Source organism: Solanum dulcamara, chromosome 4 (assembly GCF_947179165.1).
Source record: "Solanum dulcamara chromosome 4, daSolDulc1.2, whole genome shotgun sequence".
In the NCBI taxonomy this organism is placed as follows: Eukaryota; Viridiplantae; Streptophyta; class Magnoliopsida; order Solanales; family Solanaceae; genus Solanum; species Solanum dulcamara.
In genome coordinates, this window is record NC_077240.1 from 12,262,555 (window position 1) to 12,278,147 (window position 15,593).

Genomic DNA, 15,593 nt, shown 5'->3' on the forward strand with positions numbered 1-15,593 from the left:
AGATTTTATATATATATATATATATATATATATATATATAGTATGATAAATTACCCTAATTTGGTTTTTGGGCGTCACGGTCCGGGTCGACTTCTTTCCGGGTCTTCAATCTAATTTATTTATTTCGAAATCATTCATTAATTTGATTGTTGTTATAAAATAAAAATTAAATACTAAAATCGAATTAGTATCATTAGAGAAAAATCAAGAAAGAGGAGAAATAGTAGAGAAAAAAATGAGAGGAAACTACGTATTCCTTAATTTTTGTGTATTTATATCCATCAAATTACAATGCTTTTTATATCCATCAAATTACAATGCCTTTTATATCCATCAAATTACAATGCCTTAATTTTCCGGGTCTTCAATCTAATTTATTTATTTCAAAATCATTCATTAATTTGATTGTTGCTATAAAGTAAAAACTAAATACTAAAATCAAATTAGTATCACTAGAGAAAAACCAAGAAAGAGGGGAAATAGTAGAGAAAAAAATGAGAGAAAACTTCGTATTCCTTAATTTTTGTGTATTTACATCCATTAAATTACAATGCCTTTTATAGGCATAAAAAGGGGTATATGGGCATTCATAAATTGTTTGCAACACTCCCTCTTGAATGTGCATGTAAAATAAAAGTTCTAGTGAAAGAACAAATATATATAGTTATTCTAATACGCATTGATTGTTGTCTCGTTAAAAATCTTACAAGGAAAACCCAGTGGGACAAAATTTAGTAAGGAAAAAAGAGTACATCGCGTATTAACTCCCCCCCTAATGAGAATATCAATCCAAAGACTTAAATCTTCGCATTCCAAGCTTGTGCACCATCTTTTTGAAGGTTGCAATTGATAGAGACTTGGTGAATAAACCAGCCACATTTTTACTCGAACGAATCTGTTGCACATTGATATCACCATTTTTTTGGAGCTCATGTGTGTAGAAAAGTTTTAGCGAAATGTGTTTCGTTCTATCTTCTTTTATGAATCATCTCTTTAGTTGTGCTATGCATGTTGCATTATCTTCATATATAATTGTAACTGTTTTGTCACATTCCAAACCACATTTTTCTCGAATGAGATGTGTCATGGACCTCAACCACACACATTCTCGGCTTACTTCATGAATAGCTATTATCTCAGCATGATTTGATGAAGTGATCGCGATAGACTGCTTTGTAGATCTCCAAGATATGACATCACTCCTACATATGAACACGTAGCCTGTTTGAGATCGAGCTTTGTGTGGGTCAGATAAATACCCTGCATCAGCATAATTAACAAGATTGGGACTGTAATTGTAAGAATAAAATAAGACTATATCGATAGTCTCTTTCATATACCACAATATGTGTTTGATCCCATTCCAGTGCCTCTTAGTAGGAGCAGAACTATGTCTTGCTAATAAATTAACCGAAAAGGATATATCGGGCCTTATAGTGTTAGCAAGATACATTAGTGCACCAATTGCACTAATATATGGTACTTCAGGACCATGAATTTCCTCATTCTTTTCTTGAGGTCGGAATGGATCCTTATCCATATCAAGTGATCGAACAATCATCGGAGTGATTAATGAATGTGCTTCATTCATATAAAATCTTTTCAACACTTTTTCTGTGTAGGCAGATTGATGGACAAAAATATCATTTGTCATATGCTCAATTTGCAAACCAAGACATAAATTTATCTTTTCAAGATCTTTCATCTCAAATTCATTCTTTAAATAAGCAATTGCCTTTTGAAGCTCTATTGAAGTTCCAATGAGATTTATGTCATCAACATAAATAGCAAGTATAACAAACTCCGATGTTATTTTTTTAATAAAAACACATGGGCAAATTGCATCATTTATATAACATTCCTTAGATAAATACTTACTAAGTCGGTTATACCACATGCGTCCAGATTGCTTCAAACCATACTTTGAACTGTATGCTTTTGGCATCTTAAATCCTTCGGAAATTTTCGTGTATATCTCATTATCAAGTGATCCATAAAGATGGAATATAACCACATCCATCAGATGCATATCAACTCTCTCGTGGACCGTGAAACTAATGAGATAACGCAATGTTATTGCATCTATAACTAGTGAGTATGTCTCGTCATAATCTACACCAGGCCTTTGTGAAAATCCTTGTGCAATAAGACGTGCTTTGTACCTTTGTATTCCATTTTTTTCATTTCTTTTTCGTACAAAGACCCATTTATAACCAACAGTTTTAACACCATTAAGTGTTTGAACTATAGGTCCAAGCTATCACGCTTGACAAGTGAATTCAATTCTGATTGAATTGTTTCTTGTCATTTTGGCCAATCATTTCTTTGTCGATATTCTACAACAGATTGAGGTTCAAGATCCTCACTATCTTGCATGATTCATGCTGATAACGTGTTATAAAGTAAAAAACTAAATACTAAAATCGAATTAGTATCACAACAGAAAAACCCAAAAAGAGGAGAAATAGTAGAGAGAAAAATGAGAGGAAACTTTGTATTCCCTAATTTTTGTGTGTTTATATTCATCAAATTACAATGCCTTTTATAGGCATAAAAAAGAATATTATGGGCATTCATAAATTGTTTGCAACATTGGATGCAAAAACATAATTGACTATTATTTTTGATCGATTCAGATTTTCTTCAGTATCAATTGAATATATGGATAGTTTCTTATTTCTTTGAGTTTCAAGCTCATTGATTCCTTCAAGGATATCAGAATTATTCACATCTTGAATTTCCATAGGAGATTCTTTCATAGTGTCATCTTGATCTTTTCTTTTTCTTTTTCTAGAATTTTGATCCTTAGAACCTAATGGTCTATCACACTTCAAACGTGCTTTTGACTCATTAGAAATGACACTAGTAGATGATCCTATAGGAACATCAATCCGAATTGAGACATTTTCTGCAGAAATATGTGATTTAGTAATTCTTTTTAAATCTGTAAATGCGTCTGGCATTTGATTTTCAATTTCTGCAAGTGAAAATCTTTTGTACTTCCTTCTCACAAATAGAAGTATGTGGATCAAGATGAGACAATGATGGATTTTTCACAAAATTTTTCTTTTGCTTTCACTATTTTCTCCCCCTAATTTCGGAAAAAGTGTCTCATCAAACGACAATCTACAAATTGAGCAGTAAACATATCTCCATTTAATGGTTCAAGGTAGCGAATAATGGAGAGCGATTCAAACCTAACATATATTCTTATCCTTTTTTGGGGCCCTATTTTAGTGCGATGTAGTGGTGCTACAGGCACATATATAACATAACCAAAAATTCTTAAATGGAATATATTAGGTTTTTGACCCAAAACCAATTGCAATAGAAAAAACTTATGATAATTAGTCGGCCTGAGTCGAATAAGTGTTGCATCATGCAAAATTGCATGACCCCACACAGAAGTAGGCAACCTAATTTTCATAAGCAATAGTCTTGCTATCAACTGCAGCCGTTTAATTAATGACTCAGCAAAATTATTTTGAGTGTGAACATGAGTTATAGGATATTCTACTCTTATTCCAATCAATAAGCAATAATCATTAAATGCTTGGGATGAAAACTATGCAACGTTATCAAGGCAAATTATTCTAATATGATTATCGAGAAAATGTGCCCATAATCATATAATTTGTGCCAATAATTTTGTAAATGACAAGTTACGAGATGACAATAGGTACAAATGAGACCATCTAGAAGAAGCATCTATTAGGACCATAAAGTATCTAAACGGCCCACTAAGTGGGTGAATAGGTACACAAATATCTCCATGTATACGTTCCAAGAACACAGGGGACTCAATCGCAACTTTTGTTGATGATGGTTTCACAATTAACTTGCCTTGATAACAAGAAGTACAAGAAAATTCACAATTTGAAAGAATCTTTAGGTTCTTTAATGGGTGCCCATTTGAATTTTTTATAATTCGTCTCATCATTATAGTTTCAATATGTCCCAAACAATCGTGCCAAAGTACAGAAACATTGAAATTAGTAAACTTCTGATTTACTATATAATGTGCCTCAATTGCACTAATCTTTGTCCAATACAATTCAAAAGATAAGGCCGGGAACTTTTCTATAACACATGTCTGCCCGGAGACATTTTTTATTATATCCAGATATTCAAGATCCATTTCATCAATTGTCTTGATATGATAACCATTTTCAAAGATATATTTAAAACTCAACAAGTTTATCTGAGACTAAGGAGAAAACATAGCATTATTTATTATGAGTTTAGTTTTCCTGGGCAAAATTATAATGACTTTTTCGAAGCCCTCAATCAAATTAGCACTATTAGAAATTGTAGTGACATTTATATTGTCCATTTGTAAATGAGAAAAATATTTCTCATTTTTGAATATCGTATGCGTTGTACAAGAATCAATTAAGCAAATGTCTTCATAATTACTTTGAAAATTATCCATATCTTTAAAAAGAATGAAATAAATTTTTATTAATACTTTATTTATATAATTTATTTCAAATTAAAAGCTATATATATATATAACGAACTTAAAGTCTTGATTAATTATTTTTTTCGCAATAGTATATATAAAATTATTACACCTTTTATTGTAATAAAGAGAATCAAATAAATCAAATGATAGATAAATTAGTAATAACAAATCAATACCACACTTTGCTAAATCATGTATAAAGAAAAGTGAGGGAAGTAAATCTTATCAAAAAATTGATAAATAAAGTGGAGAAGAGACAAAATTTATCAATAAAATGATAAATAAAATGAGTAGACAAATCTTATCAAAAGATTTTAATAAAGTTGAGGGGATAAATTTTATCAAAAAAAAATTCCATTATCAAAAAAATATATATTCCATTATTATAAAGAAATTTCCATTATCATAAAAAAAATCTATTATTATTAGTGGAAATTTGTAGATTGCTTTAGCATTATTTTATATGTATTACTAAAAGGTAAGTTTGTAGTAATGCATGAATAAATATTTATTTAATATATATATGTAAATTTTAATATATGTTGACAAGAATAAATATTTATATAATTTATTTCTCAACAGTACAAAAACAACAAACATTAATAATATTATCATTAACAAATATTAAACATGATCATTAAATTCTTTCATATTCATAGAACCATCACCAATCAAATGATCTATCTTTCCTTCAGGATGGACAAAGAAATCTGTCACATCCAAGTGTGTGAAGGCGTCATGATTTTCGGCCATAAAATTAGCTTTAGAATTTTTATCCTTTTTTCTTAGTGATGCCCAATAAAGTTCAACCAAATATTTGGGAGTACGACAATCACGTTCATAGTGACTACTTCCGCCACATCGAATGCATATTGGTCTAATTGCTTCATATTTTTCTTTTTCCTTTTTATATTAATTTTTTTTTGGTGCATGATTAACATCAGGAAACTAATTTCGTTCTTGGTCATAATTACAGTCACGACCATGTCTACATCCACAACTAGGACCACGACCTCTTCCATGTCTAGCATGGTGGGAGTACACCTCTTTCACTTTAGGAAGTGGTGTAGATCCAGTAGGTCGATTCTCTTGATTTTTCATTAACAAATCATTATTTTGTTCAGCCACGAGAAGATGAGAAATCAGTTGAGAATACTTTTTGAAACTTTTCTCTCGATATTGCTGTCATAGGAGCACACTCGAGACATGAAATGTGAAGAACGTTTTTTTCATCATATCAATATCACTAACCTTATCTCCACATAGTTTCAATTGAGATGTATTTCTGAAAATAACAGAATTGTATTTAGGAATAGATTTAAAGTCTTGTAGCCTTAAATATATCCAATCATATCGTGCATTTGGATGTATGACCATTTTCAAGTGGTCATATCTTTCTTTCAGTTATTCCACAAAATGAGTGGATCCCTCACCGTGAGATTTAATTTTTAAAATTTCGTCAATATGATGACGTAAGAATATCATTGCTTTAGCACGGCCTTGTTTTGATGCTTTATTTTCAAGTTTAATGGTGTCTCCGAGACCCATTGCATCCAAATGGATTTCAACATCTAGTTTCCAATGAAAGATATTTCTTGCCCGAGCTTTGAAGGGCAACGAACTCAAGTTTAGTCAGATTAGCCATAATAAATAGAATGAAAATTATAATACCTTAGTCTTCAAACTTTGAGACGGTAGAATCCCGTGCTGATAACGTGTTATAAAGTAAAAACTAAATATTAAAACCGAATTAATATCACAAGAGAAAAACCAAAAAAGAGGAGAAATAGTAGAGAGAAAAATGAGAGGAAACTTTGTATTCCTTAATTTTTGTGTGTTTATATCCATCAAATTATAATGCCTTTTATAGGCACAAAAAAGGGTATTATGGGCATTCATAAATTGTTTGCAACAATTATATTTTTTTTACTGATTATTTTTCTTTAAATACCCCATTAGAAACATTTTTATTTCATTTTATAGGACGTCGTGAACTTTAAATATTTAAATTTTTTATCAAAATTTTAAATTTATTTTATGTTCCAATATGACTTCAATTTTATTTTATTTTGGGTTTTCACCCCAATCATACACAAATGCTTCATTTGGCAAATCGAAATTTGCAGCAACATTCGAGTGATAAAGTAATTAGAAATAATAGTGGGCAAAAAAATCACAAAATAAATATTTTAGTAGTTAGTACTCATCATATTTTTCTCACGCCCAACGAATCCACAACAAATTAAGTTACCTTTGCCCTTCTACCGAAACAACAAAGTTTTGCAGAGTAAAACTCCTGATGCAGAGTAAAACCACCGCTTATATAGAATGATTCGTAACATTTAGTAAAAGGGTGTTAAACAGTGTAGCTCCTTGTTATATTATTATGAGAAACAAAATTGAATGTATCCAAAAAATAAATTGACAATTTTTTTATCATTGATATCATGTGAATTTGTTATATTATTATGAAGGAATAAAATTAAATGTATTGAATAAAAAATACGTCTCTCGATTAATGATTGGAAAAATAAATTGACAAATTTTTTATCATTGATATCATGTGAATTTGTTATATTCTTACGAAGAAACAGAATTAAATATATTTGATCAAAAATACTTCTCTCGATTAATGATCGAAAAAAATAAAGTGACAATTTTTTTCCGCGTGAAAAATAATCTTCAAATTGCATAAAAATTAGCGACATTTAAAATTTGCATGTCGCATTAGGAATTGCGATTTTACAATCCGATAATGTGCCCATCATCGCAAGAAGATGAGGTTCTCTCGTTATCTCTTTAACTGACCATTCTTTCTTCTTGCCTTGGTCCACCCCAGATTCCCTCCTTCTGGTTTCCATTCCACACTTCTCTTTCAACCCACAATAATATCTAATTCAAACTCCCAACAACACAAATCCTGTCATTGAGAGCTCAATCATGGCCGTTGCTCCCTTCTTGATTGAATCAAATCTTAAATGGAATCCTTTGTTGTATACTCCAAACCCGATGCAATATACCCGTCTACTCCATTGCCAGAAGTTTACAGCCTGGAAAATCTCCAAACCCTCCAAGCTGACGGTCAAATGCTTCAACAAGAACCATAAAAATGTGTGCTTTAATGATGGAAACGGGTTGGAAATCAAGGATAAAGAAAACCCATTTGAGATAGTTGTCAAAAGTGTCATGAAAGCTCTCAAAGCTTTGCAGAAGCCAGCTGTAGCGGCTGTATTGGTGGGGTTGTTGTTGATGTATGATCCGAATTCAGCATTGGCTGCTTCTGGTGGTAGGATAGGTGGCAAGTCGTTCTCGTCGTCGCGGAGTTCGTCTCCGTCGAGGGGGTATTCTACGAGGACAGCAGAGCCTAGATTTTCGTATTCAGCTCCGTATTATGCGCCTTCCCCTTTTGGGTTTAGTGGGGGTGGCGTTTATGTAGGCCCAGCTGTTGGTTTTGGATCAAGTGCGTTTCTGGTTATGATGGGTTTTGCTGCGTTTGTTTTGGTTTCTGGGTTTCTGTCTGATCGGTCGGAGGGCAGTGTGCTTACTGCTACTGACAAAACTAGTGTGCTCAAGCTGCAGGTAATCTACTGATACATATTATCTTCGTGATTAATATTAGTAGTTATTGTCAAAGACCACATATTGTTTGTGCAATGACTTCATTTATCAAAGAAGTTGGATTGGGATAATGAAATTGTTTTGAGCTTAACGTTTCTCTGGAATTATATGGAGAAATTCGGGAATTAGCAATTAGCCAAGGAATTCTGCATTGGGAAGGTTATTGGTTACGTTATTAATGACATAATGCTATAGCCAATAAAGTTAAAGAAAATATATCTGCAATTGTTACTAGGATGCCAGCATTTACCAAATTTGAAGATTTTATCATGTGTTGAGACCATCCCATCCCTTTTCTCTCGGAACCAGTTTCAGATGGAATAACGTAAATCCACTTTCCACAGAGATGTGGATGTATCATCTCTGCTTGGACATGATTTTGGTGCACCTAATTTTTGATACATCTTTTTGTTTCCCTTCTTTAAATATTGAGATTAATTCAACTATGGATAATCGGTTCTAAGTGCTGTGTGAAGTTCAATAGAAGTGTTTGCATCATCTGTCTCATTTTTGAATGCTTTGTGTAACATAGCTAGAGATGCTTTGGTGTTTATATCGGACCTGCAATTGTTAAATTATCTTAACAGCAAGCTGATTTTCTGAAATGCTACTATGTTGGTGTGTAATATAGATGGTCCACCACCATTTTCTAATAATATTCCTAGAGTTTGCTCGTGCATGCTGCATCTTTTGGCCATAAGTCCTCATAGTATTGAACCCCTTATAGTTTCTGATACTTATCTCCCTCCACTCCAATTGATAAGTAGATGTAATAAATGGCACTGTTGATGGTCATCACCTAGTTAGTATATGATGAAAATTATATAATCTAGAATGAACCATCTTAGAAAAGTACTTTATGTAGCCCTTTTTCTTTTTTTCCTGTGTGGTCATGCTATGTATTGTTGCTTGCTAAATTTCTTCCTCCCACTCATGGCCATTGTTGACACACTAAATATCTAGCTGTACATGAGCCATTCCTTGAAGTTGTGCATTCTGAAATTGATCGTGAAGCTGTTGACCATTATCTTTACTTCCAATTGCTACAATATCCTCAATTGAGTTTAGTCATCTGAATGCCCTCCTCTCCTTTCCCTTCTACTGGTAGAGAAAAGAACAAACTACCGGAAAGCAAAATTTAGATGTTGGACACTTGAATTTTAGTAGTGGACTATAAAAAAAAAACTGCACACAAGGTTGACTTTTTCCCAGATGCTCTAAGGGTTTGAGTGTGAAGAAGTGATATCAAGGAACATCTGCATTCTGACCTGATTCAGTGTATCTACTGTTTACTTTCCCCAGCCATTGCTTATGATAACTTAGGTATAGGTTCTCATAACAAGATTGAGTACTATTGATTCAATGTGTTGCCTTGCATTTGCATTGTGCTTGCAATTTCTTTTCTACCGTTTCACTGACTTTTTTCCCTCTCTCTAAAGGTTGGGTTGTTGGGGTTGGGTAGATCACTTCAAAAGGATCTCAACCGGATTGCTGAAGTGGCAGACACATCCACACCGGAGGGTTTAAGCTACGTCTTGACAGGTAAATATAGTTTGTGCTGATCTATTAGACTATAGTATGTGGGCAAATATAGGAGTGATGACTAATCTGCATCTTCATGCTAGCAACATTGTAAAATTTCTTATTGACGAAGAAAGTTGTCACTGCTACTGCTGTTCAATGTTGTTCACCAAGTTTTTCTCCCCCTTCCTTGTCATCACCCTGCCCAAAAGGGGAAGAAACAACTCTTATAATAAGTGTGCTTGAATTTTGAGCTCATTGGTGTCACTAAATGTGATTCTGTATCCATTCCACCCTGTTTAGGGCTGCTCTGCTTCCATCTCAATTGACAACTTTCGAAAGACAAATTAGAGGTTCAATATTAGGGATTCTGTTAATCTCACATTTACATCTTAACTGACATACAAATCTTTAGTTCAATTAAAAAGACTCCTGGCAAAACCAAACCTAATGTAAGAGACAAATGACAACTAAACCTTAATATGGACTAGTTGGTAGCATTTTGGATACTTTATTTTCATTGTGTTTTGTGCTTTGTTGAATGTGCATTGATTTCAAGAGATTGTAAGTATTTTGCGATAACTTCCTCCGATGTAATTTTAGGTCTACTCAACCATATTCTAACATCTTCAACTGTCTTAATGTCACTCCCATGTTGGGTCATTCAGAGGTCTACGTCTTGCACCTTCTATCTCTTGTAATTACTTCTAGTCCAGCTATCTCAAAATTCGTATTTTAATAAACTTATCTTGGGGATATATATTTGGACCAAGCATAGACATCTGAAGTATTTGTATGTATGCGAAAATCCCTTCTAGTCTCACCTCAACTTCATTCTTTTAAGGCGGACTAGACTCGCAGTTTATGTATTTTATCTTACTTTTCCTTATCCTCGAACCTACAGTCATGGGAAACTCCTCCGTGTCCTTCCACGGTTCTCTTATACTTGTGACGGCCCCTTCATACATAATCTTTATACCATTTATATTATTTGATATGAATTTCTTTTTTTCCTGTCACCCAAAGGAAAAAAAATCCTCTTTATCTTTTCACTAGTCCTGGAATTTGTAATCCTCTACCAAATGGGTAGTAAAGTATCTTAGTGAAAGTAACTTCTGTACCTTGGTTGTCTTGGTATTTTCATTCCATTTACTTAGTAGGTCAGGAAAAGACTACTCTTCAGTCTTCCCCCCTTTCCCCCTTCAAGATTTAGTCTGCTGGTGTCCCAACCGTAGGGCTTATTTGAATTTTTTTGCATCAGTCCTTTTTTTTTCTGGTCAACGATTAAAAAATCCTTTTATTTCTTGTTTAATGGCCTCTGCCTACTAATCTAAAGACTAAAGATTTGCGTATAGTTTTCTATTGATGCTCTGTGTGGACTTATTTATTATTACATTTATTGATTGGTTTAGGATTTTCATTGTTGCAGAGACGACATTAGCTTTGCTTCGCCACCCTGGTTATTGCATCTCAGCTTATTCATCTGTGAGTGAAAGCAATTCCTTTATATGCTTTCTGATGTCTGATTATGTGATGTTAAACTGTGGTAGTGGCAAAATAATGAACCTTTGTCCCTTTTTGCCAGTATCATGATTCAAAATCTGCAGTAGCATTAGTTTTCTTTGTTCTTCTCTCATTTTTGCTCTTATTTGGTTGAGTCAGACTTGGATTTATGATAATTTTGCTTCTTAAACCAGCTAAAATCCATAAGACTGTTTTTAAGTGAAGTTTAGGAACTCTGTTTGACTTCAGTTTGCTTTTTCACTTCTATACTCTCTCCTTTTTAAAAATGAATGAGTGGGTTCTTTGTACAAGGATCAAATTATAGGTCTCAGTTCTGACAACAATTCTTAGTTTTTTTAAAAAATAAAAAATTCTTAATTAGAAATTATAGAAAAAGTACTATATGTCACAAATACGGAGAAGTTGTTATTTAAAAAAAAGTTTTGACTCCTCATATAGTAACGGTGTCATGCATTCTGCTATGTGCTACCAAGTCCAATAAAGCCTTGGTATATTGTCCTATATTCATGGAGCTCAGAATTTGATAAAGAACAACAAGACTTGTGCATCCTCTTGTTTCTTTAATTGATATCCTTTACTGAGCTCTTTCTGTCACCTAATCCTTCTCTCCTTTCTGTGGAAGAGAGACTAAACCTCACACTCATGTAACTGCTAAAAACCCATGTCCATTTCCTTAATTTGCATAAGGAGGTACTTTCAATGTACAAATGTCAAAATCCTGTCAGCTATATGTTAGTCCAAATCGGAAGCAAAGTCAGCAAAGAATAACCAGGTCACAACAGTAAATGAGCTTTTAGCCTGTTAAAGTGCTCAGTGCGCCATTATTATCTTATTTACTTTGATTCTGATGATATAACTACTTTTTTTGCCTCAAACAGAAATAAAATATTTGACTTTGCTGGACTTTTGATCCAAAGGTAAAAAGGCTTGGACCTTATACATAAACTAACCTAACACCATACTTGGTGTTCATTAAACTGGAGTGAAGACTTATCTTTATGAAGTTCAACCTTTTATTTTATTTTTATGTGAGCCACTAAATACAACAACTTACTTTGGGCCTTATTGCCTTAATTTTATAATAAAGTAATTATCAGATGTTTTCTCCTGATGAACTTTGTACACTAAGAAGCATCTTCAAGTCTCAGGATTCTAGATGAATTAATAAACTAATGAGTTAGAAGTATGCTATAGCTGGCTAGGTAGAATAAAGTTCCTTACTCTGTTAGTCTTTGGACAGATAATTTCAGTAGTCAACTTAAAATTTGGGAGAAACTACGATATTATGAAAGTCTGAGAACTCCTTATTATTTCAGAGCTCCTCATTATTTCATCTACAGTCATTGATTCTATCAGAAGTCAATTTGCATCCATCTCTTGCATCTTTGTGAAACCTTGTAATCATGGTAAGGTCCTTTTAGTTTCATTATATTGGCGTTTTGTTTCTTCAGAGAATCCTTCTGCTGAATACAATTGTGATAAATTTATTAGAATTTATGATACTTGAATCCCTCTCTTTTCCTGGTTGCAATATCTTGCTTTTGTTGCATACCTAGTGAAAAAGAATCATAATCCTTATATGAAACAGTTTTCATCAGCACTCCCCACATGCTATTTTTTTTGTTGTTGCTATACATCAATAAAATACTTACTATACGGATAAAAGCAATCCTTATATGAAACAGCTTTTATACCACCCATGACTTCATATTTACAGCGCTCCGTCTTAATTTTAGATCAGAACTGATCGTTTGCTATAATTTGGGAATATAAGTAATAGTAAGTTGCTGTTTCTTTCATGATCTTTAGTTTGTGGGCCAAACACCATCTACAATAGGAGAGTTTTCCGTCTGTTAGTTATCTTTATTTTTTTGCTGTTGTGTTTTGTTGTTTTGTCTTTCTCCACTATTGTATTTTCACACCAATGCATAACAGGGAAGTCTCTCAAATATATTTGTTGTGTCTGTCGTGCAGGTTGATGTCAAGAGGAGCATGGAGGAAGGTGAGAATCGATTCAATCAACTTTCCATTGAGGAACGTGGTAAATTTGATGAAGAGACACTTGTGAATGTGAACAACATTAGAAGGAAAAGCTCTACGAGCCAGAGGGCAAATGGATTTAGCAATGAATACATAGTGGTAAGGATGACCCTGTATAGCCCTTTTTTTAATCCAAATTTTGTAGCTATTGGGCCAAATTGTGGGAACGTGAAGGCCTGCTTTGATTTATGAGGCCTCCCTTATTTCCATTAGGGAAAGCTTTTCTAAGCATCGAACCTTATCCCTAAAAAAGCTTTCCTGAATGTCGGAAGGTCTTATATTAGTGTTGTTGGTATTAATAGGTCTATAGGCTTAAGTTTCGAGAGCCCGACAACACCCTCCCTTACCCCCAAAGATAGATAACAAATCAAAAATAAGTCGGATAATAAGAAGTGTGTTATAAGATTTTCTGCATAGGTATTTCTGAATTGGGCACAGATATAGGTCTTTAAACTTAACTATTGTGATCTCTTTGTTCCTTTAATATGGCTGGTTCTTTTACCCTTCATCATCAGTGCATGTACATTTTCCAATTAATCTTGGTAGATGTTGCATGAAGATAATACTCATTTCTTTGGTTGGTCAAAACTATTTTAATAGATTAGAGCCCGTTTGGATGGGCTTTAAGTTGGCCAAAACCAACTTAAAGCCCATTTTTAGCTTTTGGACGTGTTTGCCTAATGCTAACTTTAAGCCATAAAGTTCTTAAAGTCAGTCAAAAATGAAAAGTTAGGATTCCTAACTTTTTTTTTCTAAGTGCTTAAAGTCATTTTCTTTGACCATGGAAATTACTTTTATATTCCTTATATTTTAACTAAATTCTCAAACTACCCTTTTTATTCTTTTAACCCTAAAATTCACATCATTTTCCTCATTTAAGCACTTTTATCCAAACACTCAACTGCTTATTTATAAAAATAACTTTCAGCACTTCAAAGTTCTAGAAGCACTTCATACATAAAAGTTACTTTTTTTAAGCCCATCCAAACGGGCTCTAAATTAAAGAGTCTGAGCTAGTGCGGCCTGGGGCTCTCCTCGCTGATGTTTATCATTATCGGCCTTTGTTAATTCTGTGTGGACGTAGCGTGTGAGGATACCATTTATGTGATGTTTGCTATTGACACATAGTTGGAAGATTCTTCCATTTCGACTACTGAAAGGAGTTTTCTCTTATACTTGATGTTTGCTGCTGACTGGTGTAAAAATTCTCATTAGTTTGCAGGTCGTGATGTAGCTAATAAGGAGAACATTGATTGTGAATGAATTATGTCAGTGTTGTCACTATGTAGACGTATCTCTTGTTTTCGATTTAGGGCATAATGATTTGTTAAGGTGGACTTTGTTGACGATGCCCCTCCCCAGAAGAAAAAACTGAGCTCTGTATTGGATTTGAAAGACAAATGTCTACCTTCAATATGTTCTAGAGCATGTATACACTTCAATGGATTTATTGTTCTAATCATTTAGTTTCTGTGTTAGTTGCTGTTTCATTATCATTTTCTTTTTGTGTCAAATTTTTGCATTGGGTTTATTCTTTATACACTAATTATCCATCCTTTGCACGATAATCATTCTTTTCTTCGTATGTGCAATTTCAGGTTACAATCTTGGTGGCTGCTGAAGGTGTTTATAAATTGCCTACTATAAATGGAAGCGGAGACTTGAAAGAAGCATTGCAAAAGATTGCGTCTATTCCTTCCAGTAGAACATTGGTAAGTGAACAAAATGGTCATCAAGAAGCAACAAGTTTTATGCTACTTCTAGCTTTTAATTTGTGACTTTTACTTGTTGCAGGCAGTTGAGATTTTATGGACTCCACAGAACGAAAACGACACATTGTCAGAACGAGAACTTCTTGAGGATTACCCTCTCTTGCGGCCTCTGTAAGAAATCTGGGATTTCATGTTTCTTTTTACTTTCTAAATGATTATGCAAGCTCCTATCAACCCCTTTTTGTTATCTCCATGTATATATAACTCATAGAGCATGATAATACTTGTATAAGAATGAGGGTAAATCGTCGTAATTGTACTAGTCAAATTGTGTATATAAAAAGCTTGGATTCTCTTTAAGTTCCTCAGCAATCAATATGAACACAACACCCCCCTCAAAAGAAAAAAGAGAAGGGAAAATAACATGTCCTTTCAGAATTTTAAAGGTTAATCAAGATAACCTATTGTATTTTTTGGTCATTAATTATGGAAGAAGATATGCTTTGACATAAGAATTATCTCATTGTTTTCCCTTTTTCAGTTTTGAACTATGCATCTTGAAAGTACATTATTATTGGATATATAATATTTTTAACATGTCACATCCTAGTAGTGTATTTGCCAGGGAAGATGAGATGGGAGATATTTGATGGGATTCTTCAAATCAAAATAAGATTTGAGATATAGAACCCGTTTGGATGGGCTTAAAAAAA

General features: G+C 33.3%; 1 protein-coding gene across 1 annotated transcript; it reads left to right on the forward strand.

Moving 5' to 3' along the window:
- Positions 1-7,206: 7,206 nt before the first annotated feature.
- On the forward strand, positions 7,207-15,240 carry LOC129886295 (uncharacterized). The gene is made up of 6 exons (XM_055960930.1): positions 7,207-8,044; positions 9,523-9,625; positions 11,034-11,089; positions 13,103-13,267; positions 14,767-14,880; positions 14,963-15,240. The coding sequence occupies exons 1-6, from the start codon at positions 7,406-7,408 to the stop codon at positions 15,053-15,055; spliced, it is 1,170 nt and encodes a 389-aa protein (XP_055816905.1). The 5' UTR covers positions 7,207-7,405; the 3' UTR covers positions 15,056-15,240.
- The last annotated feature ends 353 nt before the right edge of the window (positions 15,241-15,593 follow it).